Source organism: Psittacula echo, assembly GCF_963264785.1.
Source record: "Psittacula echo genome assembly, chromosome: 2".
Classification (NCBI taxonomy): Eukaryota; Metazoa; Chordata; class Aves; order Psittaciformes; family Psittacidae; genus Psittacula; species Psittacula echo.
The window spans coordinates 27902012-27926503 of record NC_137737.1 but is presented as its reverse complement, the minus strand read 5'-3'; the positions used below and the strand labels follow the sequence as shown (position 1 = coordinate 27926503).

At 46.2% G+C, this 24492-nt stretch overlaps 2 protein-coding genes across 2 annotated transcripts; both read right to left on the bottom strand.

Annotated features, from left to right (window-relative positions):
• Positions 1 to 3027: 3027 nt before the first annotated feature.
• On the bottom strand, positions 3028 to 3585 carry TWIST1 (twist family bHLH transcription factor 1; the record flags this gene model as incomplete). The annotated part of the gene is made up of 1 exon (XM_080610265.1): positions 3028 to 3585. The coding sequence occupies one exon, from the start codon at positions 3583 to 3585 to the stop codon at positions 3028 to 3030; it is 558 nt and encodes a 185-aa protein (XP_080466391.1).
• A 5015-nt stretch (positions 3586 to 8600) lies between these two features.
• FERD3L (Fer3 like bHLH transcription factor) lies at positions 8601 to 21191 on the bottom strand (the record flags this gene model as incomplete). Its single annotated transcript, XM_080609606.1, has 3 exons — positions 8601 to 8876; positions 19837 to 20028; positions 20631 to 21191. 3 exons carry the CDS (start codon positions 21189 to 21191, stop codon positions 8601 to 8603), a joined length of 1029 nt encoding a protein of 342 aa, XP_080465732.1.
• Between the last annotated feature and the right edge of the window lie 3301 nt (positions 21192 to 24492).

Here is a 24492-nt window from a genome sequence, read left to right as displayed (position 1 = left end):
ACGAAATGCACCTTTCCCTCAACACCCAGTATCACGCATCTTTTCGAACCTGTTTTCTTCCTAAACGTGAGGCTTTTACCCCTCGTTCCCTGGTGTGACTTCTCCCTCAAAAGGAGCAACCGAAACCACCCCCAGCCTATCAAATCCCACCCTGCCGCTTGCTTTTCCTGCAGCCGAAATACCGCGGACAGACATTACCCCCTCCTCGGCAGCCGGGTCGGATCGGAGCGAGGTTTTTCGGGAGGTGCGAGTGGCCGAGCGGGAAGCTTTGGGTGCCGGGGAACCGGGAGGTGTCCGAGGGCCGGCAGCCGGGGAGTGGGCCGCGGTTCACCCTCCTCTACATCACGGAGGGCCACGACCACCACAGCCCCCATCCAAGTTCCGAGTACTCTCTAATCCGGCAGTGCAAACAAGCGTTGAGGGCTCTCTACTGTAAACATTGCACACTGGCCCAAAATATGCACGATATTAAATTCATAATACTGTTATTTCAGCAATAGACAGTAGTACGTGGATATGGAAACAAAAACATTCAGGCAATAAAGTCAGCTCAATCTGGGCTATGTAAACAGGCTCTGTTTTGAAAAAACACCCCATCCTATTTACCCTAGACACTGGATGAACCCCAGCAGGGTCCCTGTTGCGACGGACTCACCCGCGCACACTCCGCCCTCCTGGAGAAGCAGGAGGTGCCGCTCCTCGGGCACGGACCGGCTGCAACGCGCTGAGAGATGAGCAAGTGACAGCAGAGGGAGAATCAGTTGTCCGGTTATAAGGGCTGGGTTTGGGTTGATTTTTTTTTTCTTTTAGTTTGAACAACTTCCCTTTTCACCTTCCTTCTTCCAAACCCTTATACAGGGAGATTACAGCTCTCTTACAGCTGCGGTCTCGCCGCATACTGGGACCCCACTGAGGGCACGGGTAAAAGAAACAGAGGCAACATACACCCTACATCTAGAAAAGGAGAAGAGGGCGGGTTATCATATCCCTCCGTGCTTTGCACAACGAAAATGTGATCGTTGGTGTATATATTATGTAAAACCTTAGACAGCAGAGCAGTCAAACATCACTTCCACCGGAAAACACCACTCTCTAGACACTTCCTTATTTCAGTCTCACTTTCTGTTACTTTGCCTGTAGATGGACGAATCCCTGTTTAAAAACGATGCCTCTTCCTCGGGGATATAAGCAAAAAATGCATGCACCAGGGACTGGGGAATAGGCCCGGCTCCTGTCTTACATCTGGGGGGCAAAGCACAGCATTAGCACCGGAGCTCTGCGGTGCTAAGTCCTCTCCCGCGGAACTCTGTGGAGCCTGGCGCTAAGATTAAAGGGGGAGAGTGAGAAAAGATAGAATATCTTACATACACCACCCCCCAAATGCAGTGAGCTTCAGCGCAGAATAATAAAGCTGTCTCAATAAATAACTTCCCTGTGTCTGTCAGTAGCTAGTTTATTTGCGTTTTTCGCCCGGTTTGTTTATACTAGTGCCCCCTCTCTCTTGGGTGTCTTTACAGCTCAACAGGCAGGTATTTATCTCCAGCTCCAACCCTGAGTTCTCAGAGAGACCAAACTTTAAGGTTATTAAAATTTCAACCATATTTATTTATTGCAGAAAAATAATATACAATGATATTTACAAAACAATCATAAAAATAGGAATGCATTTAGACACCGGATCTATTTGCATTTTAACATGGGTCATCAATAAATAAATAAAATGTTTATTTTTTTCTCAGATGAAAAATAATAATAATAAAAAAGTTAGGAACCGGGTATATAACAGCTAGAGCCCAGCTTATTCCCCCCTAAAAAAAAAAAAAAAAAAAAAAAAAAATTGGTTTTCATCTCTACAGGGATATTTTTTGGTTGGTTGGTTGGTTTCATTCAAGAATGAAGAAAGTCCACAATAATGTATTTCCTTTCATCAGTGGCTCATAGGCACGACCTCTTGGGAATGCATGCAAAAAAAAAAAAAAAAAAAAAAAGGCAAATAAAAATTAAAAAGTTAAATTCCAACATTCTTCGTCAAAACAAAAACAAAAAATAAAAATGAACGGTTCAGACTTCTATCAGAATGCAGAGATGTGTGGATTGTACCGACGCCCAAAGTGTAGTCACTGTCCAAAGCCCTTGTCTCTTTCCTTAAGTGCTCCCCACGCCCTGCTTTGAATTTGGATATTGCTCTTTTAATTTCCAATAAATCCTTGGTACTTTTTTTTTTTTTTTTTTTTTTTTTTTAAGACAAGACCAAATGAATCGTATCCAACTTCAGAGTCTCTAGATTGTCCATTTTCTCCTTCTGTGGGAACAATGCCATCTGCAAAAACCCAGAGAGGGCGGAAAACTCGTTACTGAAATGAAAGACACAAACATATCTCCTTACACTTCTCTATCTCTGGAAATACACATCTCGGGCATGAGTGGAGGAGGGAGAAGACCCTGCCTCAGCTGAGCAGACGGTGCAGTGGCCGAGTGACACACCAGCCCAGCAGCTCGCGGTGCCAGAGCCGGGGAACAGATAGGAAACGCTTATCGGGAAAGACAAGAGCGGACACAGATTCGCTTCAAAATACTAGCAGAAGCACGGCGGAAGGAACCATCCCAGCAGCCCCACTGGCTCCGCAGCCTTTGGTGCAGAAGTGATCCCAGGCCGGCCCCATCTGGCCAGGGCGCACCCGCGCCACCGCTGCCTCTCGTCCGCAGCCCACCCCCGCCGGCAACACGCTTGGGCCCCGAGGGGCCGGGGCGCTCGTCGGGCTGCGCAGGGGGAGGGACGCGCTGCTGTGGGGGAAGGCTCCTCCAGGCGCCCAGCTTTCCGGCCGGCCCTGGAAGCCAGGCCTTGCCGGACGGGGAGGTCCCCTCTCTCCCCACGGTCACTCGTGCCCGGCCTACGGCGCAGCTGGTGGTCCCTCGCCTCCTTCTCCACCCCTTAGTCCCTCCAACCTTCTCCCCGCCGGTTTCCAAGTCCCTCCCTGCCTTACCTAGGGCTCCTGCCGGGGAGATGCGAGTGGGGAACGCCGCCTGCTAATGGGATGCAGACATGGACCAGGCGCCTTCCATTCTCCACACCGAGAAGGCGTAGCTGAGCCGCTCGTGGGCCACATAGCTGCAGCTTGCCATCTTGGAGTCCAGCTCGTCACTCTGTAAGACCTGGTAGAGGAAGTCGATGTACCTGGCAGCCAGCTTGAGGGTCTGGATCTTGCTCAGCTTGTCCGAGGGCAGCGTGGGGATGATCTTCCGCAGGGCGGCGAATGCTTCGTTCAGCGACTGCGTGCGCTGCCGCTCCCGTACGTTGGCCATGACCCGCTGGGTCTGCAGCTCCTCGTAGGACTGGGGGCTACCGCCGCCGCTGCTGCTGCCGCCGCCGCCCGCCCCGCACTTCTTGCCCCGCTTGCCTTGGGCCGGGCTACAGGGCTCGTCTGCGGCCCCGACGGCGCCGCTGGTGCTGCGGCGGCTGGAGCGCCGCTTGCGCCCCCCCCTCTTGTTGCTGGGCAGCTGCTGCCGGTCCGGCTCCTCTTCGCTGTTGCTCAAGCTGTCGTCGGCGGGGGAGACTGGAGAGTTTGACTCGTCCTGCTGCATCATCTCTGGGGGCAGACGCGAGAAGCGGGCCGGGAGGGGGGGGAGGGCAGGGAGAAGAGGGGGGCACCTAACCCGCCAGCTCCCCCTTGATCGGCTGCTTCGCTGGCCTGCAAGGAGAAGGAGGAGGAGGAGGAGGGAGGGAGGGAGGGAGGACCTCACTTTGGGGGGAGGGGGGATGGCATCAGGATCCAAGCGGAAAAAAAAAAGCCAACAAAAAAATTCCCTCCCGATCCCTCCTTGGAGCCCCTTCGAGGTGTCTGGGATTGGGAGAAAGTTGAAGACTTGGAGGTTCTTATAGCTCCTGCTGGCGGAAAGTTTGGGGGCAGCAGTGTCATTGGCCTGACGTGGAGAGGAGGGACTTTTGCTGAGTTTTATAGGAAAGTTTCCGCTTCCCCCCCTCCACACCCTCCCCCAATTATTTTTTTCAAGCCATTCACAAGTGATCTGGCCTCCCCCCACCCCACGCACACACATGCATCCTCACCCCAACCCCTTTCTCGGTTTCCCTCTCCGCGTTCTCTCTCTCAGGCTCCTTCGGTTCCAGCTCGGCTCGGGGTGGTGCTGGGGAGCCGGGGCAGGAGGTGATGGGGTGCCTGTGCACCCACCCGGGGCTGCGGACGGGCCAGCTGGGCCGCTCAGTGTCCGCGCCGGGGGGCGGCTGCTCCGGGGTACCCGGAGTCGCCCGTGTCGCTAGGACTCTCCCCTCCGCAGCGGAAACGGCTAGCTGCGAGGATGAGAAAACTGAGATTACCCGCGGGGCAGCATCCAGGCACATCCTAATTTTGTCCCGCTCTTGCACACGCCGCTCTCCAGTCACCGAGCGTCCCCGGGGTCTGGCTTTGCGAGAGAGTCGCTCATTTCTGGGCTGGGGAGGAGGGAACGGCACAGCCTCGTCCTGTCAGGCTGGAGGACTGCTCTCGGTGAAAGCCATTTCTGAGGTGGAAGCAGCGGGGAAACTAAGCACTGGTTTTGCACATACGCACCAGTCCTTGAGCTCTTCTTAGCAGAAACCCGGGAAGATCCGCGTCCCCAGGCTGGCATAGCGGAGGCAGGAGGGCCTGCAGCCCAAGCTATTTCTCCCCGTTACCCGCCTTTGTGCCTCCTTCCCCGCTCTCCGGCAGCACAGAGCAGGTGGTGTGTCTTTTTAACAACAGCTCAGATTCAAACGGGAACGCCTGGGAAAGAAAGCTAGGAATTGCCATCCATTAGTAAATGGGGCGATGCGCTTTTGCTGCAACCTGCGAGGACACTACATGCCACCGTTGTCGGCCGCTTCGACGGGGCACCTCTGGGCGCGGGGGGAAGCGGGAAGCCCGGGGCAGCGCCGCAGCTCCCCGGCTGCGCTTGAGGAGGGAGGGCGAATGAAAGAGCAGAGGAGCGGAGAATCCCAGGGACGAAAAAGACGAGGCTTTTGGAAGAGCGCTGCTCAGGGAGAAGAGCTCTCCGTCACCTCTGCCTGGGGGCTCTGCTTCTCCGGGTAGAGGCCTCCTACCCTGGGCGTTGCGAGGGGTCAGGACCCCGGGGCAGCCGCCGCCAAGGGGCATCGGCCCGGCCCGACGTGGCCGATATCCCCTCTCCCCGCCGCAGCGCCCGGCGGGAGGGAGGAGCTGTCCCGCTGCTTCCCTGCTGCCCCTCTGTTAGTTCTCTTCCTGGTCTTCCATGCCATGATGTGAGCAAATAGCTATATGCCCTAAACCTTCTTTTTGGGGAGACAGCTGGAAGCAGGACCAGGGAAGGAAACAGGCACCGATTTACAGGGAAGGAAAGGCACACCGGCATGCAGACCCACAGTGAGCCAGCACAGCTTCCTCGCTTTCATCTTGTTCCTGCTGTGTTTGCTGCAACCCATAGGCCTCTCCACTCCTCTTGATGCTACAGCTTGTCCAGGGAGCTTCAGGGTTTCCCTTGTGTTGGCGGCAGCTGCTGTCCTAAGGTAAGAAGATCTGTCTCTCCTTCCACCTCCCTCTCACCAGTAATTTTGGCTGTGCCTAGAGCCTCAGTGCTCCTCTGGGGTGTTGAGCAGTGCCCTTATGGAGCAAAGGTTGGAAACAGTAGCTGTGAGCATCTGGAGGCAGCTCTGGAGGCTTGCCTTGCGTTGCCTTGCCTGCATTTCCCTTTCCCATTCATCAGAAACCAAAGTGCAAACACAAACCTATGCAACTATCACCTTGCTGAGAACAGATGCTGGGGTTTTGCCATGGGACAGGAGGAGGGTATGCAAGTGAGGCAAGGACAGGTGGAGATGGAGTGTTATATGGTTTGGAAAACCAGAAGACAGAGAGAAATGTAGGGAGGGAGTGACTTGAGGACAGAGGATTGGGGTTGACCATGGTAGATGGTTTGGTTTAGGGTCAGTTACTCTTCATGGAAACTGCCGCAAAGGCAACCAGCAGTAGTTACAGAACACACGTGGTGCTACCTGGGACCTGCACGCTGCTGTATGAGCCATGGATGCACAGAAAATCCTACCATTTTTATTTTGCTTTTTGCTTTATTGTCGACTTACAAACCACGTGCTCAAGTGCCACCACAGGAGTACAGGAGGCAGGTGAGCTGTGATGGCAGTGGTCTGGCCCCAGGGACCTGCCTTTGAGCTGTCTGCGGAAGCCTGCCTGGACATCCAGGCCTGCTGATGGGTAGCAGCTCTGCCTGGTGCTGGAGTGTGTGGAGCTGCCTGGAGGAGAGTGGATGTGCAGGGACTCGTGTCTGGGGGTCTGTGTGAGAGAGAAAGACATACTGGTGCGTTTATGCGTGAGGTGTGTTTGTGTGTGCATGCACATGTATGGCTGATCTTTTGCAGTGTTCATACATGTGGGTTGGGAGGGAATGGGAGCAGGGACTGTGCAGTGTTTAAAACAAATCAGTTCAGTTCTGGTTTATTTTGAAATACATGGTGTTGATGGGGATGGAGGGGGAGGCTTTTTATTCCACGGTAAACCAGTAATCATCATAAAGTTCATACAGTATTAAACCATCTGTTTTGAGACTCCAAAAGCCGCTAAGGCAGACCTGCAAACAACTCTGGAGCATGGGATGAAGTATATTATATCCTGTTCACTGCTATGCATAGGCGTGGTTTGAGTGAGGATTCCCCTTGCTCCTTAGTCAGGCTCTCAACCCTGCTTCACTCTTTTGAGGTGGCAAGCACAGCCGCAAACAGCTTCAGCGTTTTTCAGGAATATTTCCAGGTCCATTCCTGAAGGCTTTCCTGGGCCTCAGCTCAGGAAAATGTGTGCTGTGGGATCAGTACTTACAAGGGGCACTGTCAGGACACAAAGAACTCCAGGAATTTGTCATCTGTGCAATAATGTATAACACAGGTAAACATCTAGATTACAGGTGTGGGTGTGAACATGGAACTGAATAAACTACAAGTTCCTAGGAAGATGAAATGAGGAATAAGCTTAGCAGAATAACAGAACAAGCCAGCTGTAATTATTGTTGTCATGGCTGATAATAGGGCAACAGCTGGAAGGGATCTCCTCCAGTGATATGCTGGCCCTTGTACAGCCACGCATTTGCTGCTGAGACACCCTCTGGCTGGGACAAGCAGGGTCTGCCCTAGCCAGGCAGAAACACCACCGCTTTTGAAGGGAGCAGGGCGACAGTTTGATTCCTTCTTTGATTTTTTGTTTCAGAATGAATGAAAGGTCTGATTTTGTTTGCCTGTTTATAAATGTGTGAAGAAGTTTAAGAACTAATGTGCACACAAGATCTGGTGGTTACAATTGCAATGTTGCCTGCTGGTATTATGTGCATACAAAAAAATTACAATTTCGTTGCAGCAGGCTGTTCAGTATTCCCCATACATTATAATTTATCTCTCAAAGGATGTTCTCAGTGATAAAATACCAGACTCTCTCACTGGGATTTCCTGGGATGTTTGCCAGTGTAATTATTACATTGGTGGACACTTAGAGACAGTCTATGTATTTTTGTTGTGGAAGCCTTCAGTCCAGTGTTTCCTCAGAAGCTGTACCTTCAAAACCTCTTCAAAGGCCACTGAAATCAACTGAAGTTTCCCCACTAATTTCCATGGCCAGGTATTTTAATTCCTACAGATGCTAGGTGAAAGCCTGGTCAAGACCCAATCCCTTACAAAGGGGAAAAGCACTCAGCAACTTTCCACACTGACATTTAAGCTGCGATTTCCTCTGTATTCAAAGCACACCAGGGAAGGAGCTGCAAACTCTCACTGTGCCTGCATACAAACTTGTGCAGAGCAACAGCAAAGCAGGCAGAAAGCACATATAAAAGGTCTGGGTGCAGGACCCCTTTTTCTGCTTCTTTCTCCTTTTTCTTTCTTCCTATTCACCGCAGCAGGTCGTAGAGGAGAGGAGGAGGCAGAGCTGCGGAGCACTTCGGTTAATGCAGCCTGATTTATCCGCGCCTGGCTGGGCCGGGGACCGCGCCGCGGAGGGAGAGGATTGGCCGGGCTGTGCGGCCGGCGGCCACCGGAGGGCACGATTCCCCGCCGGTCCTTTCCCCGTCCGACAGCGGCGGGCGCGGCTCCCAGGAGAGTCGCTCCCCGCTCAGGCAGAGCTGGCGTGCACCAGCTCTGCTCCTGAGGAGCCCACGTCCCTCAAAGCTGTGTCACCCGAGTTCCACGGGCGTGAGGTGCTGCCCGCACGCTGCCGGCTCTCTTGCACAGATTCCTGCCAAGCCGCCGACATTTCGGCGAGCCACGTGTGTTTTTTAACTCGCTCGGGAGGACTCGCATAGGCACAGCACCTCCGTGGGGCTGGGGAGACACGGGGGACCGGCACACACATCCTTCGAGGCACACGGACATTTCCCATCGGTGTGCTTCTATCCCACACCACTTTGCCACTTGCTTCGTTTGGAAGCTCTGGAAAACGGAAGGATAATGCGGGAACATTTCAAGGAACCAGTTTCATTGTCAAAACGACTTTAACAACGATTTTAATTTTATTTTTTAAGCTCGTTGTGATGTGGACATTCATCTAAAAGTCCTAATGGCTTTCTGTCAAAGGGGAATGTAACAGTGGCTTTTTTGTTTAACTTCCCAGAAGAGAAGCCCTGTTGCTTTCTGCACTCCCAGCTTCCTCAGGGGGGTTCTGGGCCCCCGGGCCCAGCTGGCCCCCACCGCTGCCTTTCGGGGTAGGGGCTGCTCTGGCGGCAGGTAGCGCTGCGTCGCCCCGATCGGACCTTTGCCTTGTCCTGCATTCTCCCTTCCTCCCAATCCTTGCCTCAGTGCAAGGACGGGAAAACCAACGTCCTGTTACCAAACTAGCAATCCGACACAGGCGATAGGTGTCCCAAGAAATTAAGATCTGAAATTATTTGCAACAAGTGTTTTAATATTTTATATTTTGTTTATATAGGTTTTGTTAAGCTCCAGATATAATTCGTGGCTGTGGATGAGGCTTTTTAAGCAGAGCATAAGTGGATCATACTCTTTTTAAGCAGAATGTGAGTGCTTAAGCAAAGCATAAGTACCTCTCAGGCTTCCATGCTTTGGAATACCCTACCCAGGTATTCTCTCTTCTACTCCAGAGAAGACCAGTCTTTCCCATCAGAAAAGATCGACATATCTAATGCTGTGATGAAGCTTTGCCCCTCATTGTGGCTCAGGGTCTTGTTTATGTGGTTTCATGGCTAAATCTGGAAAGACTGCTTAGCAAAACAAGCTTATCTTCACTCCAGGGAATAATGATTATTTATAATAATAATGGAGCGTGTTTGCTACTTCAGTTCCTTTGATTTATTTTTTTTTTTTACTTTTGCATCTCTTCCATCTTTCTTGAGCTATTTAAATGTATCTTTTCTGCATTCTTCCTGCTCCCACACATTACTGAAATCTATATATTCAGTCTTTCAGTACACATGGCCCATGGAAACTCTATAAAACTTCAGGCCTTTTTAGCCACAAATTCTGCTTTTTATTCCAGGGTCGGGGAGGGCACACCTCCAGCACAGATGATGGATAAAGCATTCCACAAAACCTTCTTCTTAAGGGTACACTCAAACTCTCCTGCAGCTCATGCAGTTAGAGTCAGAGTCCTAGAGCCAGATATTCAGTATGAAAGTGGGCCTTTCCCATGTTAGCCATGTCTGCATCCTAGGGCAGAACCCCCTGTGCTTCCTACTCAGTGTGGTCTCCTTTAGACTTACGGTTACTTTTGGGATGTTACAGATGAAAATGAAAAAAAGGGTCACGTAAGAAACAACCATGACTCATAAGAACTCCGTAAGAGTTCATTAGACAGGGTAGTAGGTACTCTATACCTCTGAGGCAAGCAGCAAACCTGGTGTGAAGGAAAGGACCTAGAAGATCATCCTGTCATACACATATGCTCTCCTAGGCAAATGGACATGGGTTTTTCGATTGATAGCCTGATTGAATGCCAGGTCTGAAAGTTGGAACCCCTTCATCTCTTCCTCTTCCCACTTCAAGACCACACAGGGGCTGACTGCATCCATGCAGAGAAGGGAACACTGGAGGTGAAAGGTTCACAGAAATGAGCACCCATCTTATTCTTTCCACAGTTACCTTACTTCTAAGGACTCCTGCTTAGAGTTAGATCTTCTGAGGGAGCAGGGGTTTCCAGGGTTTTGTGGGAGAGGGTTCCCATCCTTGCCAGGTCGCATTTCCTTTCAGAAGAGGCAGTCAGAGTGGAATCAAAGTTTATGTATTTCTTTCTAAGTGGGGAATTTATAATTATTTTGTGCTATGGGCTATCAGCTGTGATATGTAAAGATCTACCGTGCACCGTTAACCCTCATTTTACAGCCCCAATCTCATTTGCCTCCCTCTAGAAGCAGGATGATGATTAGCTGACTAGGAACTGCTCTGGCCCTAGGCCCACACCCTGGTTTTAATTTCTAACAAAAGGGCATATAGTAGGTCACACGATGAAACTGATCTAGAGCACTGATCTTCAATGCAAAACTCCAAAGGCAATTTTCCAGAAGAGCTGGTAGCTTATTAATATGTTAAAATAAATTCACACACATTCACTGTTCATGTATGTGTGCATGTATGCAAGCATCTCTCTGTATACTCTGATGTCCAAAGAGGCATCTGTATTTGTATCTATGCTATATTGTAAAATACTGTACTGCTTCTGCTTCTGCCTTGAAAAGTATCTATATCAAACATATTCTCTCTCCAAAATCTACTATCTGACCTTGCAGCACTAAAAATAGTGTATGTCAGAAGCAGAGAAATATTAGTTTCCCTTTTTAGAACATCTGTGCTTGCATTCATTAAGGGCTTGGTCTAAAATCCTTTGATGTCAAGGGAAGTGTTTCAGTGGACCTTGGATCAAGCCCTAAAATGGGTCAATTAAACTTCAAATAAAATAAAAATGAAAACCGGCCCAGCCTAAGAGTATTGTTGAATAAAAAGATATATTCAAGAAGTTGCCTTTAGAGTACAGGGTCATTCATTGTTCCCTAATGTTTAGCTGAATTTGTGGAATTTTCCATGATTAAAAAATAATCCTTTGCATGAAGGTTGTAATTTGTTTTCAGTCTTCAAAACATCCACATTTTGCTGCACAATAGAAATGTTGTTCTTGACCTAGTAAGTGCAAAGATGATTTGAGCTCTGTGATGTATGTATGGGCTGAAGCCTACAGAATAAAATACGGCCCACATTTTCAAAATCAGAGCAGAGACTTCATTCCAAAATACTCAGCTGACTCTAGAATATGTTCAGGTTTATGTCTCAATTCATATTTGAGCAGTTTATGAATTTTTCTAATGTCTGATCTAATGTTATTCTTTGCTGTTACACACTTTGCAAAAGGGCTAATGCAGCTCTTGGTGACAGCAGATGTAATTAATCTTACAGGCAGATGATGTGCAGTGGAATATAGCAAGGGCTTTATTACAAAACAGTGAAGTTTACATTTGCATTTGATAATTCTTTTCTCTATAACAATACACAGTATTTTAGAGCATACCTTTCAATAACAAGAAAAAAGAAGGCAATAAAAAATCAAACTGCAGTCTCACAGAGTTTACTGCACTGTTTCCTTCTAGTTATTGTATCAGAGTTTTGGGTAATTTGAATGATGTATGTCTGCAGGAATTTTTGCTGAATGAGGATAATTTGAAAGTAAACCAGTCATCATTCTTTTCAAAGAGATAGAAGCTTGATCAATTATATTGCAATGGCTTGCAGCCATATGCTATCTACAGTGACATTTATGATCTATTTGGGTTATCCCCAAATGGCTTTCAACCTAGCTATTATCTGCCAACATGTTAAACTTTTACTCATTCAAAATCCTTTAGTGTCTAGGAAAGACTCATGATGTTGTCTTCTGGCCAGATTCCATTACGGGTAACTACAACTTTATCTACGTTCAATGTATGTAATTGAGTGGCTGTGGTATGGCACACTGTCTTTTGGCTTAATTTCAATGAACTAATAATTTTCTGTATTTTCTCTGCTATAACATTGTGTCATGTTGCTGTACAACGTGAAACAGCTGCCACATTCTCCTTCCCAAAGACGCATCCCAGAATGGGCTGTCTCCTCCAAGAGAACAACATAGCCTCCAATTTGGCAGGTAAAATTTTGCAACACCAAATCCTTCCGTCTGTGGTTTCATGCTGTCAGTTCATTGCAGGAACTAATAGTCTGGTCTAGATGTCAAACTATCTGATTTGTTAGTGTAGCTGGCGGGTTAACTGTCTAAGTCTTACCATTTCTGTACAGAATTTACTGTGGGTAGTAAATTTCATTCCAAAAAAAGAAGAAAAATAACCACGTTTAAAGATTAGACACACTGTTGGGAAATTATGTTCTTAATGCTAAACCAGATGTATAATAGGAGGTACTTCATAATTGCTTACATCAAGGATAAAGAGTCAACACAGAGGCATATAGACAGCACCATCAGTACAAGAAACAGCCCTTCATATTCTCACAAACCTAAGATTAGAAGCTAGATATACTGCTGTAAAGAGATAGAAGATTCTCTTCCATTCCTTGTGGTTATGGGAGACATTGAATTTCTTCACACATACCCCTCCCAAACTGTTCATTGAGGCAAAAAAAAAAAAAAAAGGATTTCCACTGTTTCTCATGTCATAGAGGTTAGCAAAATGTTCCATGGCAAAAAGTTGTTGTTAAACTCTGCTCAGGAGCATTTGAAAATGGTATCTGAAATCCATGATGGAATAGGTGCTACTGCAAGGGCACCAAAATGGAAGGGAATGGGTTAGCTGCTCCCCAGTAATAGCTGTGGCACCACAAATAGAAGATAACATCACCCATTTGCAATACAGATGCAGGACAGCAGTGCCATACAGGTGGTAGTAGCATTATCCATGGAGTGGAAAGAAATGACAGCAAATGTAGCTTGGGTGTTCTCTAGATTTTCACTGATCCTCCACTATGCCGTCAGGATTTCTACCATGCCACTGCAAAGCATACACTACCAATCTCCACGTAGATGTCCTGTCATTTGAAAATATGTCATTGGATGTTTTCAGCAAAATAAAAGACTTTGGGCATGAAGCTTTCTTTTTCTGTCTCTGAGGTCACACTATATCTTTGGGGTGATATTGGGTGTTTCTGTGATATGGAAGTGATTCAGAAACCCTCCCAATAAAGAATGCTAATGACCCATAGCATCATGAGAACGGTGTTTTGGCAGGGGAAGCAGAGTTAAAGGTGTTATTAAAACTTTTCACTTTCTGTGCCATTCTCAGCTACCTAGTATGCCTTTTCAGCTTGGATGCCAAAAACACTGACTTTAAACTCCAAAATTCTCTGCAGTCAAAGACTTGGCTTATGCACTGGATCCTTCAAAGGATTTGGCCTACAGGACACAAAAGATTCATGCTTTTACTGCTCTGAAAGAGAATATGAGGAATCTCTGTTTTTTTTCCAGGAAATATGCTTCTATATTTTAAATATGACAAGTACCATATGTTCACATCACAGCTTTTGTAGAACTCATTTCTCTCCAAGGGCAAAACCCCATGCTACAAACATCACAGAACTTCCTCAGTATAATGTGGTTCCATCTATAGGTATGGCAGTTGTGATCGGAGAGGGGATACTGTAACCATTCAGTTCCTGGATGTGTGGAACATACCACTGTGAGAATTGACTTATGATGTTGTCAACCCATGTATGATTGACAGAATAAAGTGATGGACAACAACAGGACTTGAACTCCGTCTTATCAAGGCTTGGTTAAGTAGTTCAAGTACAGTTATGTACTTTAATGAAAGCTCCGTTTGTTTATGATTAAAATTTGGGTTCTGTATGTCAAGAACGTGGCACCTGATGAAGATCTAAACTATCAGTTTAATCATGCTTGGCAACATTCAAGATATCTGCAAAGAAAATGTAAACTGGCTCAGATGTAATATCAAATGAATTCCACACGTGCTCAAGTAAGGCAGGGAAAGATCTGAGATAGCCATTCATCTCACAGTCTCTCAATCATCTTAAACTTTTTTTTTCTTTTTTTTTTTCTTCTTCCATGGCCATTATTTATTCTCAAACAACTTCTTTTGCATCTGATAGTTTGCAGAGTTATGAGATTCCAGGATGCTGCAGTTACTGCAGTGTTCCGTCTTATCATTAAAATATGATTAAAAATAGATTAAAATATCTTTCTGCATATTAATTTAATGCTCTTGACTTTTTGCTTTATATGTAATAATATTAACAACAAAAATATGAACTACTTAAAAGTGTAAGCACTCCCAAATGTCCCAGATGATACTGCTGAGTACTAACTCTCTGATTCAGCTCAAAGTTATTTAAGAATAATTTTGAAATTCCTGTACTCCAAAAATTTCCTGCCAACTCAATAGCTTAGTTATGTACATTATTCTAAAAGACTTCATAGGAGCTTAGATGGCCAATATCAGGTCCAAGAGCACCTTGAAACATCTGAAACATTTCAGCATTTGGATAATTACATACTTTTGGGGCCAACCCACGTTTCTCTTTGGAAAATGTTTCCCCTGCTTGGCTGCAGACAACAGATGGATCATATGATCTCTGCATTCAGTAAGATGGCATAATTCTGGCAGACTGTCAGTTAAGTGAAGGGGGCTGATTTCAGATCCTCATTAAGAAAATATACAACCACATGGAGTGGACTGAATGGCAGAATGTGATCACTGGCGCCAGCTTTAATGGAAAATGTAGCACGCTGTTGCACATGAAATCTGAAGTGCTGTGGCTGGATCTAGCTCTACTGGGTTTTGCGTTCATTTTTCAAAAAAAATGTGTTTTAATGGAGACATTCTTTGTATTGCAAGAGCCCTCTGTTTGCTAGCAGAGAGAGCAGAGCAGTGAAGGGGTAAAATGTGAATCCAATGAGCCACCAGCTCAAAGGCTGGAGCAAGGTGTCAAGGCTTTGTTGAGTCTTCTCTTATAATTGCAAAAGTTTCTGGGTATTGCCTGTGTATTGAAACTTCTCCTTGTATTTCTAATCTCTCATATTTATTAGGATGGGTGCTTTTTGCAGCTGGCATTTTACTCAGCAGTACCCAGTGGAAACACCATGGGCCCTTTCCTTCTTCAGAGCTCTGGGAGCTAGGTCCAGTGTCTCCTTTGCACCCAGATTTCTACAGAAATCTGGGGTTCAAATCAGGACCTAAGAACCTGAGTAGGAATCCCAGGACACTGTAAAAAGCATTATAGTTTTCCAGCAGTACTGGATATGAGCACTAAGTGCACTGTAATCACTACTCACAGCTGAAGAGAAATGAGCTAGTAGAGCCACACACCTTCATTTCACCATCAAAGACCAAAATAATGACTATGAGTTCAGATTATAACTTTTTAAGGCCCTTTGTGAAACAAAGAACTCCAAAGAATCAGGATTTTCATATGATATGTCATCTTGATCACAGAAAAAATGAATGATCCTAAATCACTGGTTGTTTTAAAAGTCTTTGTTAAGCTACCTTTCATCCAAATTAGATGTCATCTATCCTTGAATAACCTGAAATATTCAAGAAGTGACGATGTTTGCTGTGGTATATTTATTGCCGCATCCTTTGTGCTATAGTCACCACTCTTCCCTCTGATAACTGTAAGTTTCAATGGTCAGAATTTAACAGAGTTAAAGACTGCATAGTAATCAAACAATGTTAGAGAAAAAAAAGAAGTATCAATATCTGAATTGACTTTTTCTTCATTTTTCAGTTCATTTATTTATGGTGAAGATGTTTCCTGCACAGATTTCCTCTTTGCTGTGTAAAATTTCATAAAATGATCTATCTTTCCTTGGACCCCTGTAAGGCTTGAAGGAAGACAAGACAGAACTGGAGGTAGGATGGAGAATTATTATCTTTCTTCTGCTTTCAGAGCTAAAGAGAGACAGTTAAACCAACAGAAGGCTCTTTATCTCTCTTTTTAAAATTATGGCAGAGATACAACATATGGCATAAGTAGGCCTAGCATCTCAGGCTAGCATGTGACAATAGTGATGCCTGTCCTTCTGCACTGCAGTAACTCTGTGTGGGAACCATTTAACGTCCCTCAGTGCAGGAGGAGGTGGTCTGAGCCATAGCTGGAGCACTGAAACCTTTGGAACATGTTGAGATAACATAACACACAACAATTTCAATACATTACAGTCCTTAGGGGTATATAAAACAATGTAAAAATTGACAATACAAAAGTAAAGATTGCAGGAATGCTCCCCACCTTTGACTTCTTTGAAGGAATAAGTGTGCAAGGACCCCTAAACTGGACTGTGGCTGGTAATCAGCAGAGTGGTGGCTGTAAAAAGCTTCAGGGGTTTAAAATCTAGTACCAACCAGACCAAAGGACACACTTAAAACTAGAATAGAGGAGGGGAAAAAGTAAAATCTGGATGAAATACAGGCAAATTTTAAAATCTTATCTGAGCTGCAGTTCTCAGAATGCTAATTTTTTTAAGACAATTGCAGTTGAATATTTTTATTTGGTCTAGCCTTTTAATCTTGGTATACTGCTGTGACGAATGTTCATTTAGTCTGCAACAAGCATGTTTTTTGAAATGAAGTTCAAGAAGAAATAATCTGAACTGATTGTATTTAACAACTTCCTAGAAAAGAGAAAAACTTTTACTGTAATATAAAAAGACTATAACCAGCATGTCTATCCGTCCTTATAACTGTTCTGTTGTATATGTAGCAGGAAAGCTTGGCTGTCATTGTTGCAGATTGGTAGTGTTCAAGCCTAGTAAAAATAACAAACTCTTATGAAAAGGGGACTCAGCACACAGAGCAGTCACATTTTAAGTCTCAGTATTCTGGTCACTTTTAATTAAAAAAAAGAAAAAAAAAGGTCCAAGTTCACTGAAAGGACCAAAGGACTATGTAGAAAATCTCTTTGAGAAGCACCATGGGTCTGAAAAATAAATCAAAGCCTCTTTTCTATCACTTTTACATAGTACCCCCAAGACTTCAAAACCTAATTTATTTTAAAGCTTGTAAAAGAAAAAGAAAAAAAAGTATTGTTGGACTAAAACCTCACTTTTCAATTTCATCCTGGAGGGAATTTTTATAGCTGAGTTATAAACCCTCCACACTAGAGTGTTTATAATGGAAACACTGACAAATGTGATAATAAACACCAATCATGGGGCCATAGTAGCTGGTCAGAATGTGGATGCAGGGGTTACCAGTGCTATCATAATATTTAGTTCTGTTTCCAGCACTAATTTGCTTAAACCTGCTTTCAGGTTGAGCAGCTGTAAAACAAGATCAGCCTGACTGTAGATTGCAAAATCATTTCATTATTTATACTTCTCTTAGAAAGCTTGGAAATGTCTCTCAAATATGATTTCATTTAGAGTTATTTTTTGGTTTACATGTCTGAATACTAATCGTAACATGATAGCTTCAAGGGAACTCAACTTTCTACCAAAAGGCAGCCTTCAGTGGGCAAAGAGAATATAAACAAACCCTCCTCAGACCAGGATCTAAAAATGGGCTATAATCAGACAGCTCTAAGGCTTTTAAAACCCCCTTATTATCTTTTCCCAGAAGTAATTGACATTGTCAGGTTTTGTTGTTAATGCTGTGTTTTGGGGAGACCAAGGACCTTGGTGGCAGCAGGGTTTCTAAGCAAGGGAAAGGCCTTTTGTTACAGCGGGTGAAATCCTAGCCTTACTGAAGTTAGCAGCACTTTGGTACTCACACTTCATTATGGCCAGGGTTTCACTGACTTACCCAGCCTGATGCTCTTTTACTGTGCTGCAACTCCACGGAGTAGGATGCAGCTACCTTGGGTTGAGAAGAGGGTGAGGGAAGAAGGGACCCTACAGTGTTGTAATGTCAGAGAGATGGGATTGCACTCCAGAAAGAAACTTGTCTGAAGTGTTTCCATAATATCATTGTATTCTTAGCAGACCGAGCTTCCAGGACTTCAACATGGATACATGGGCCAAGTGATGGATCAGTATGGTGGGTATCTCACTGTTTCACTGAGCTCTTCAAGTGCATAATGGCATGCTTTTGTTTTAACACAGGTGTTTCAGAAAAAAATACATCTAGACTACTGTTCTGGTAAATCTGTGCATGACTCAGGAAAAGCATGAAACATAAAAAATTAAAGCTCTCTTCATGAGGTTCTCAGTTCCTATAAATCAATGTGTGGCCAAGAGGCTCTCTCAAAGTCTTTGGCATGATACAAAATGTATCTTGGTACTTCATCTATTCTGTTTGCATAATGTGTTCATCAGCTTATACCACAATGGCATTTTTAATTTCTAACGTGATTTCTAGAATCAGTGGCTCATATAAGAATTTTACTACTGTTCTGTATTGCTGCTGGAAATTTCCAGTGATCTGTTAAACATCAGGATTCATCATTCAGGATCCAGATTTTTATTAGTATTTAAAGATAAAATGCAATATTTTCTTTCTGCTTTTCTCTAGTCATTAACACAAGTATGGAAAAACCTTGGATCTCAAACAAATTCCAATGTTTTGTTATTAAACTGAGAAGAGAAAGCCAATAATTTTTGAATTAACTGTAACAGACATGTTTACATTACGAATCTCTTAAGAGACTGTGCTATATAGCTTTAATTTTATCCAGTCACATGAGTAAGAAAAAATATGAAAAGATACATAATCATGCTGTGGAAAGCACAGTTGTATAGATATCATGGAGAAATAGTGCTAAGAAGTGAATATTGAATTGCATATTTCGTTTTCTTTAAAGAATGTGCCTTCATCATTTTGCTTGAGACAGTGGTAACAGTAAAATGCATCTGGGTCATGTGAACAGTTGTTGATTTTGGAACATTGTTCACTCTTAGTTCCTTCTCTCATTTTATTTTTAGAAAAAAAAAAAAAAACCAAAAACCAAAAAAACACAACCAACAAAACCCAACACAAAACCGTCTGAAGAGTTGAAACACTCCAGTTTCTAGAGAGGATCCAGCTGTGTTAACTGTCCAACTGCCTCTTGGAAAAAAAGCTTTGTGACAACTGGAGAGCAGATGCAATTTGTGGAGTCAGGAAAGTAAACAAAAAGAAATGGAAAAAGAAACCAAGCAAACAAGTGAAAGAGAAAGAATATTAGAGTATTAATACAGGATATTAGATCACCCATGATAATATCAAAGTGCATGGAATGAGAAAAAGAAGAAGAGTCACCACAGAAGCTAACAAAACATGAGAGAAGAAATCAAAGAGGTATTAGAATGGGATTTAGATCTTCTCCATTCTAGCCTGAATCCAGGGTAAATATTGGTATTCACTAATATCACAACAATTTTACATCGTGGAGAAAAAAGCTGTCTTACGAAGTCACCCAGAGGGACTGCCCTGGATGGGACATTTCTCCTAAGTGTAACGCAGGAGTTAAACTGGACTGGACCCTGAACAGGCTGTTTGCTGCAAAAACGGGGAGCAATCCAGCTCCCTCCTGGGCAGCTGCAGGGGAAGGTTTCAAGGGCAGGGAGAGCAGGGGGATGGAGCAGGAGGGCACGGACACAGCAGGAAGAGCCACAGAGGCTTATAGCAGAGCCCCCCGGGCTCCCTACCCCTTTCCCAGGCCGGGATGAGGGCACGGCCACCACTCCGCTGCAGCTCTCCCTGGCTCTCATCCCTGCCAAAGGCAGCTGCGGAACATTAGTAGACCGTGTCCCTGTCCCCAGGGCCGGGCGCTCCCCTTCCCTACCGCTCCGGCTTTTCAGGATGTATGTATTTATTTTGTCTCATGCAGCAATGAAACATGGGCATGAAGGGTGGTCCAGTGAGAGAGAAGAGGTCTCCACTTGACCTCCCAAAAAAATCAAAGCTCACAAGTTTTCTCTCTGAGGAAGGAGCCGACGGTTTCCCAGGCCGGCCCTGCCGGTGCCGGGGAGGCTGCGGTGAGGCCCCGACAGCCGCCGTCCCTTGCCCTCTTCGGGTCGCCCCGCACAGCGCGGGGCTCTCCTTCGCCAGCTCCTTCTCTGTGCTAGCGACGACCCTGGCAGCCCACACGGGGGGACAGAGCTGGTTCCGGGAAGGAAATCGTGACAGCAAACGTCTGCGTCCAGATGTTCCGCTTTACTGGCCCTGTGACACGCGGCATGGACTTGGCAGACGGGATTTGAAGGAAAAGGGAGATGCTGTTTGTTTTCCGAAGAAGCAGAAAGAGCTAGGTTAAAATGCAGAAGTTGAGGTTTTCCTAGTTCTGCCAGGCAGCTGGGCAGGCAACTGAATCGGCTGAGAACCTATCCCTCAAACCGGCACCGCTCTGCTGCCCTGCAAAGCCTTTCTCGAAAGCAGCAGATTGTAAAAGTTTTAAAGCAAACAGGGGACTCAACACAGACCAAAAGGCCTCAGATCTTCATTTCCCCCCATTCCTTTTTCAAAAAGTATATATATATTAGCAAATCTACACGCACTGAATCTCTTCTCCCTCCTCCCTCCACCCCAAGGCACGCTTCCCCAGGCTCTCCTCATTGTGCATCCCGCACCCGCACTGTCCTGGCTGCGGTGTGAGGGGCCCAGGCAGAGCCGGGCTCTGAGCCCAGAGGAGGGAGGCTCCCGGGGCCACCAGCTCGGTGCCGCGGCTGGTGCCCGGCTCCCGGCCCCGGCGCTCCCTATCTTGCCTGCTGCCTGCTGCAGCCGTCTAGGAGCTCAGTCATGAAAGAGATGTACACTATGGCCAAGCGAAGTGTCTCTATCCGGGAGAGTCTCTTCTCGTAGGCGAAGGTGGGCACCTTCTTCCTCAGCTGATCAAAAGCCTCGTTGAGGTTGAACATCCTCTTCCTCTCTCGTATGTTGGCCGCTTGGCGCTGGGCGTAGGTGATAACTCTCTTTCTCCTGGGTCTGTCTAGGAGGGAAGTGCTGTGCATCCTCTCCTCTTCCTCCCCCTCTTCTTCGTCTTCGGGATTTCCATCTCCGAAGGAAACCAGGGGCAGCCCCCGAGCCATCTCCTCCCGGAGCGACAAGGCTCTGTCCCTGAAGGGAGGCCCAGAGGTGACCTCGCAGAGCCCCAGCCCCGGCCCAGCCCGGGGGGGAGCCTGGGGAGGCCCCAGGGAAAGGTCGGCCACGAAGTCCAGCACGGATGCGCCCAGCAGCCCCTCCGGGCAGGGCACTTGCGGGGCTCTGCCGTGCAGCGCATCCAGTAGCCCCGGGAGCTGGTGAGCTGGGAAGAGGCTGGCTGACATCTTACTTCAGAGAAGGCTTAATCTGGTCCCCCATCCTCAACCCCAGTAGCGCTAATATTTATAACACCCCGGGTAACAGGATTAGCAGGACTACAAAGAGCGGCTGTAAAATTTCTCGCCGTGATGCTGATGAGAGGAGACAGGCAGCCCCCTCGGGGACGCGTGTATGCTCCCGACAGAGGAGTCCCCGGCGAGTCAATCCTGTCACAGCGATCAAGGACAGTTCCTTCTTGGCAAAACCCTCCGCTCTTACCTGCTGAGCACTTTTGTCTCTTCTTACACACCCGTAAACAACCGATTTTCAGCCTCTTTAAAGCCCGCAGCCGCAGAGTCGGGTCTGCAGTGGGCTTGTTTTCCTGCTTTTTGTCGGGATCTCTGAACCCCGAGAGCCAGGCTGGCAACTGATGTCAGGCAAGTGCATGTACGCTTTTAATGATGTCCTGAAGAGGAGACCTGCACACAGAGGGTGACCGGGGAATGTTTACCCAGTATCCCGGCGCAATGGGAACTGAATGACAGGACCTCCATTAGCCTAAGTAAGCATTGTAGGGGACCCGATATTGCATTCCCAGTAGTAACTGTTGGAGGCGTCTCTCCATTCCCCCTAAATCCCCTTCAACTAGAGTTCAAACATCTTTCCAGTCTAAGGCTGCTTCGTAAAGCTCATTTTGGCTTAGGCATCAGGCAATTTCAAAGCACTTGCTTTGAAACTCTTTCCTCCTGCCCGTGAGACGAGGATAATCTGGTACTATTCAGGGCAGCAGTTGCTCTTATATCTTTGGCAGAGGTGTCCCGGTCACAGGCGGTGTACAGGGGAATCAACCTGTCGTGCAGCACTGACAGCGCTGGATACGTAGCACAAAATAGCATGAAACGCGTATAAACACACCCGTACACCCGACACCGCCGAATACCTTCCTTTGATCAAGGTTTCCTTGGGGACGGAAGCTGGGGATAGTTTTGCTTTTGTCCTGGGAGGCTAGAAGAGGTTACGGGCTGTGTTTTCACCCTCCAGCACCCCGGACTGTCCCTGAATGTACAACCTGCCCCTGGCCATTCCTGGCAGGGTTAGACACACCCGGGATGGATAAGATTAATTTTTTTCTGACACCGGTTTGTGTGCGCAGGTCATTTAGGAGCTCTGGCCGTTGCTCTTGAGCTGCGCCCCTAAAGCCGTACCTTCGCCTTTGTCATGCGTTGTTGTCACTCTCGCTTTGCAGCTAATTAGTGTCTAATTTATAAGGGGATTTCAAAGCCCATCAGATCAAAGGAGGCGGGTGGGGGCGGCCGAAGAATCCCGCTCCGCGAAAATCCTTCTTGTTTGCCTACACAAGACCGAAAACATTTCCCACGGCGGACCGGGATCTGCCGTCTTTTACAACACTGTGAGCGAGCCGCGCATCCCCTTTCCTCGGGAAAGACACTTCCAGACCCAGACCCACCCCTTCCCGCCGTTCCGCGGGCTGTCAGAGGCGAACAGGGCACCGGCTGCGCTGCGCGGCAAGGAAGGTGAGCGAGAGCGGAGCTACATTGGAGAGCTCCGGGGCGGGAAGCAGGCGGTCCCGCGGCCCCGAGACACCCCCCATTCCCGTGCCCTACCCCGGGTCGAAAGCATCTCCACGTCCTGCCGCACCACCACCAGCGCACCGCCTAGGCGGAGGACCCGTATCTGCTTTAATGATTTAATGAGCAGCCTAAGGCTTAATACAGAGCAAATAGCCGTGAGGCTGCTTTTATCCTTGCCAGAGCTAAGAGGTTCTTTAGCGAGGAGGGAGTCGCTAATCTTTGGCAAATATTGTTCATTAAAACAATATTCAGTGAACTAATAACAGTTATAGAGGTGCTGTAAATCATCTGTTAGAGAGGCGTTGACTGTTGGGAGAAGTGTTGAGACCATCTCAAAGTAACAATGAATTGAAGAGCTCTGAATGTTAAATTTTATATAAAAGCCTGGTGGAGAAAACATCAGAGAAATATTTACGATCGATCTGCAAAGGAATGTGACTTATTTGATGTTCCTTTTAGGAGAGGTGGCAAGTATTTCGTTTAAAGACATGGAATTATGAATTAAGGACAAATGCCAGCAAAGATGTGTTACCACAGCGGGCAAAATTATCGGGGAAATACAAATGCTTCAGATAATGAGAGAAATTAAAGCAGAAATGGGAATTCATCAGCTCTGTGTCAATCTTCACACGGTGTGTGAAACCGGCGTTTAGAAGAGGATAGACCAGCCCTTCATCACAGTTTCTTTGGAAAGAAACTCGTGCTCACATCTCTAGTTTCAGACTTTTGCAGAACACAAACTATTAAGACAACCGGAACCAGAAATATTTTGTCAAAAGAACGTAAAGGGAGAAGGTTACTGAGTTAGTATTGCATAACAAAAGTGATACAACATCAAAGATTAATGCAGGCTGCGCCTGTCACTGAATTCTCAAAGGAAGCCCTAAAGTTAGGACAAAGCCAGGGCTGGGAGATCCTAGCGGAAAATAAATACTTGTAGCCAAGGTGAATCCTCCTGTCAAATTATTTCTTTATTTGTTTGGTTTTTAATTGCTGCTTTGTTTCCCTATTTTATTTTCCTTTTATTTTTGCAAAAATATTAATTTTTCTCTTATATTAATTGTTTTAAATTAAGTATAATAAGCTCAAATGAACTGCAATTTGAGGTATGATTTTGAACATTTTTTTGTGTTTGGTGATTTTTGTCACTGGGGAAAGCATGGAGAAGAGAAAGTGTGTAATGAATATCCAGTGCTGCAGGGGATAGGTTTCCAGGGCATAAATGCAACAATGTAGGGGAAGCAGGAAAAACTCTTATGAGAGGCTGCTTTATACTCTGAAATCTTCTTAGACCAGATTGGATGCTCAAAAGTGTGTTCTAGATTTGTTTTAATGAAGAATACAGTTTGCTCTGTGATTGTTTATCTTTCTTCACCCACCTCTTACCCTACCTTTTCATTTAACTTATTTCTCATAAAAAAATTTGCTCACAAGTTACTTACAGATGCTGGGCACTGATGGCTGCATCTTCAGACCACTCTACATTTTTTCCATATTTTTTTTTCTGCAGAAATATCTATGATATGATTCCTGATGCCCATGTAATATTTGGGTTTAAAACCCAAACAACAACAGCTTTTCTGATCTTTTATCCCTATCAGAAAAGCATATGTGATCTCTTCTTCCCACCGCTGATTATGTTCCAGTTGTTAACAATTTTGTCTAATGACAAGTCTCCCTATAGAACAAATCCATTATACTTAGTACTAGCAGGAATGAGGGCAACATGCATTTT